Source organism: Otolemur garnettii, unplaced genomic scaffold (genome assembly GCF_000181295.1).
Source record: "Otolemur garnettii isolate 467f Iridium unplaced genomic scaffold, OtoGar3 scaffold00016, whole genome shotgun sequence".
Taxonomy (NCBI): domain Eukaryota; kingdom Metazoa; phylum Chordata; class Mammalia; order Primates; family Galagidae; genus Otolemur; species Otolemur garnettii.
In genome coordinates, this window is record NW_003852411.1 from 19,818,838 (window position 1) to 19,823,140 (window position 4,303).

At 41.2% G+C, this 4,303-nt stretch overlaps 1 protein-coding gene across 1 annotated transcript in view; it reads left to right on the forward strand.

The window, feature by feature from the left end:
• The window catches only part of TNFSF4 (TNF superfamily member 4), a 19,475-nt gene extending 17,072 nt beyond the window's left edge, over positions 1–2,403 (forward strand). Inside the window, exons 2-3 of the mRNA XM_003785820.1 lie at positions 524–563; positions 2,012–2,403. Coding sequence (XP_003785868.1) covers positions 524–563; positions 2,012–2,403 — 432 coding nt within the window. The remainder of the gene's footprint in view (positions 1–523; positions 564–2,011) is intronic.
• Positions 2,404–4,303: the final 1,900 nt, after the last annotated feature.

Sequence of the window (4,303 nt, forward strand, 5' to 3'; positions counted from 1 at the left end):
CTGAGCCAATTAGAGCAGTTTCTCGTGGCTCTGTCCCCTAAAAATAGGAGAAGTTTTTATTCTTCTATTACAGAGAAAGAGTAAGCAGGCCAGAAGCTACCAGAACTCAGTCCTAGTGCATTCTGGGTGTCTGTGGAAAGGATGGATTGGTTGGTCACAGCTTTTCTTTCTCCATGACGGAATCTCTATGTATGAAAGGGTTTCTTAACAAGATGACCATTAAGTGCTCTGTTATCCAAGATGGGGAAGCTGGGACTCAGTGAGTAAAAACAATACGCCAAAGAAGAGTTTAGCAGAAATGAAGACATATCTCAGATGCTTGCATGAAAGAGCAGAATAGTCCTCATTTATTTTAAGAGATGTTATGGAAAAGCCTGGGGCCAGTTGGGAAGTCTGGGTCTAATCTTCACAGAAAAAGCCAAGTCTTTTCTCCAGTCTTTCCCCACAAGCTTTGTTGGACATGAGCTGCTAATTCTATTTGTTCACTCTTTTTTCATAAATATATATATTTTTCCTCCCTCAGGTACACCATCCAGTTCAAAGTATCAGAGTACAGTTTACTGGTAAGTATTGTCAAACGTTTAATTGATTCATATTTTTGAAAGAATCTTCTCTTCAGTCCCTTAACTTCCTCCAGAATGTAGATTTCTCTTTTTCCTTAGGGAAGGCATTAAATTCCAGTTAAATCCCAGAATTATTGTAGCCTGCATATTATTTTCATTAGGGACAAAGGTTTTAAAGACGAAAAAGGGAGTAATTAGTAACCCTATATACGCTTCTCTCTGTAATAATTACTTTATGTGCCTCACTTAGTCCTCCCAGGAAGCCCTTTGTGGAGGAAGTCCTCTCACTGTTTAGCTCCTTTTTACAAGTCTGTCTGACTCTAAGTTGCCTCATCTCCTGCTAATTCTATCCTAGGACAAAATTATACCTTAATGTGAGTAGAGGGAGGCCCTTGGTAGGAAGAAAAGGGGTTTCTGTATGAATATTCATCCATTCTTAAGTTCTCCTGCGTCTGAAGAGGAAGACCTTTCGCCCTTCAGAAGCAGTCTTCGTTTTCAATTCCAAGTATGCTTCCTGGGACTAGTATAAGGCAAGAATTACTAATTTGTGGCTACCAGTGAAAACCAATTCCTTCCATCACCAAGGAACACGGGCAAGATGTGTCCAAGATGTGATTGCTTGGTCATTCAGGATGATATTGAGGCAGATATGGAAATAAGAGAAATGTAGGCTCCTTGGCCCTCATTTAGAATAGTCCTGCACAAACATTCCGAAGCTGTCACTCTGCCTCCACTTCTTCCTTCTTTTCCTTCTCCTGTGACAGTAACTCTTCCCAAGATACCTTCCTTCCAGAAAAAAACCAAAAAGCAAAACCTAGCAATAGGAGATAGAAGGAAAAAGCAAGTCTGTGTCCTTGAGCTCTTCTGCTTGCATCCTACTGAGCCCACCCCGAGTCCGCAGATTTTCTGTGCTGAGTTGCATTATTAAGCTTATGTGATGGGTAAATGCTGTTGGTAAGTGTAATGCCTAGGGGCGTGTGGAAGATTTGCATTTCATGGTCAGATAGAAAAGTTAAAAGCAGTTACTGAGTCAGGCTTCAAAGTGGAGGTTGTGTGCAGGCCCTAGGCAAGGGGCACTGCTGCCGCCCTTCACCGAGCAAGAAAGGAAGCACCAAAGTTGTCAACCTCTCTCTGTTCTGAAAAATTAGGGAAACCAGGAAGCTACCTTTGCTGCCATAGGTATGTTGTGACAATTGCTACATCCTCTCAGCTCCTGTATCCCAGCCCATCTGGGACTCTCTTGATATTAGTTTTGCTTCTTCTGTTCCACTGGTCAAGCAACCCCTCTCCACAGGCAGAAAGACAGTGCTCTTGTGCTTTTACTCTTTGCAAATTCTCTTTCTGTTACTCTCTCTACACTTGATTTTGGAAGTTTTGGAAGGTTGTTGCCCAATGCCGTGCTTAGGAATCACTCTTTTTTTCCTTAATTCTTGCCCTACCCTCTGTAGAGTACGAGAAGGAGAAAGGTTTCATCATCATATCCCAAAATCAGGATGAAATCATGAAGGTGAAAAACAACTCGATCGTCATTAACTGTGATGGGTTTTATCTCATCTCCGTGAGGGGATACTTCTCCCAGGAGGTTAACGTCAGCCTTCATTACCGGCAGAAGGAGGATCCCTTCATACTCCAGAGCAAGGCCAGGTCTATCAACGCCATCTTGGTGGTCTCGCTGCGTTACAAAGACAAAGTCTACTTGAATGTGACCACTGACCATAGGTCATCCTATGATGACCTCCATGTGAATGGTGGAGAAGTGATTCTCATTCAGCAAAACCCTGGTGGATACTGTGCCCCCAAGGATCTGATGGCAGCACCCCAAAATCAGGTACCAGCATGAGCACCAAACTGGGGATGGATAGGACACAGACTCTTCCTTTCAAGTGAAGAAGTTATCCCAGCTCAGCCACATGGGATGTGACCAGGAGCAGATCCTGCCCACTCCTCCACCTCAGGGATATTTAAAACTTATTTTACATATCACTTAACCTTATTTATCCTTATATCTTCTAAATTACCTAACCCTCATCCCCCATGATTGCCTCAAGCCCACTAGACACCTTTAAGAGGAAGAGAAGATAGGTAATTCTTCAAGACACTTTGTTTCTGTTGGTCAGGCAATTGCCATAATAAACCGATGTCATTGAAAATGACACGTAACTACCATTTGTCGGAAATTTTAAATGTGTGTGTGTCATTGTTAAAATGAAGAGCAAAGAGGGGCTATGAATTTGGCAAAGTTGTTGTGAACCAATCCCTGAGAGCCAAGCTGCCTCTCCAAGGTTCATTGGTCACAGTTTGCATATTGTCTAAATTTAAACTCCCTCATCTTGTGGGAGTTCAGAAGGAACATCAGCTGGTGAAAATCAGAACTTGAAGTCAGGCATCTAAGACAAACTGTGTACTCTGGGTTTTGTTCTTTACAACTTTGCTTTTCTGGCCTCCGAACATACTTAATAAAAATGATCCTCCAAACCACCCTCCTGGGGATATGACAGTGTGAAAAATCGAATCAGTTCCAGAAAGAAAACGGAGAGAGATTTTCCTATATAGGGAGAGTGAGATGATTTATTGTGATGATTTATCCCACAGGATAGCAGTGAACTGGACCTCTCAGGGTAAAAGTCATAAGGACTTTAACAATCTGGGGAGGAGAATGCATTCTTTGCCACCAGCAGGGAAAGCAACATAGCTCATCCTCCTCCCTATACAGAGATGCCTACTCAGTGCTGTGTCTTGTACATATAGACCGCATTGCTGGTTTCCAGAAATAAAGTGATCCCATGGTCAAATGCAATTTAATGTCAAATGCTACTAAGAAGCACTTGTGCTATATGAAAAGTAACAGTCTCCGTCTAGAAATATCATCTTATCACATATAATCTCACATTGATAACTGAAACTAGAAGGACCTAGGATCAGCCAATGCTAAGCCTTAAGAGAGCAGGATTTTCTCATGTTTAATTAAAACATGTCCCCTTCACAAGATATAATGTATTATATCATGCTTATGGAATTGTGGACAAATGTGTTTTTTTCTTCATGTCAAATTTCCAAGTAATTTGTAAACTTCTCTGTGCCCAAACTTTTACAAGTGTAAATTTGATAATTTGAGGAAAACTGTAACAAATGTTTCCTTGCCACTTTAGAGGACACAAGATGTGACAGAAATTTCTGGATGATTTTGCTGCTATCACAGGAATTGTTCTGTGCTGCAATATGGCAATTATTATCTCTAGGATCTCCAGAAAGGTGGAGGGCTGTTCAGCCTTACACCAAATGGTCTCCATTACATCAGGATATTTTTTCCGCTTGTTTGATGCAGTTTTCTATTTCTTCTTAAGTATCTATCTCCAACCATACTCTCACTTCTCTGTTTTTATCTACGACGGAAAGAAACTAAATGAAAATGCTAAATAAAAGAAACTGTGCATAAAGTAAGAGTGATCCAGCTCTGAGGGGCTGCCAGGACACTCACACAATCATCATCATAGCTAAACATTTCTGAAGCACCTACTGTGGACCTGAGCTAAATGCTTTCCATAGATTATTCTGAGTAGGCTCTTCCGGGATATCTGTCTTGACTACTCATAAGACGCGTGTGTGTGCACGCATGAGTATAGTTTCCTTTTTTGTTTTTGACTATGATCTGCAAAGTTGTAGTTACTCAGCGAGTGGTAGCTGCAGAAGTAAACGTTTATGACTATAAGTAATATTTAAGAAGATGCGTGTTTACTTTT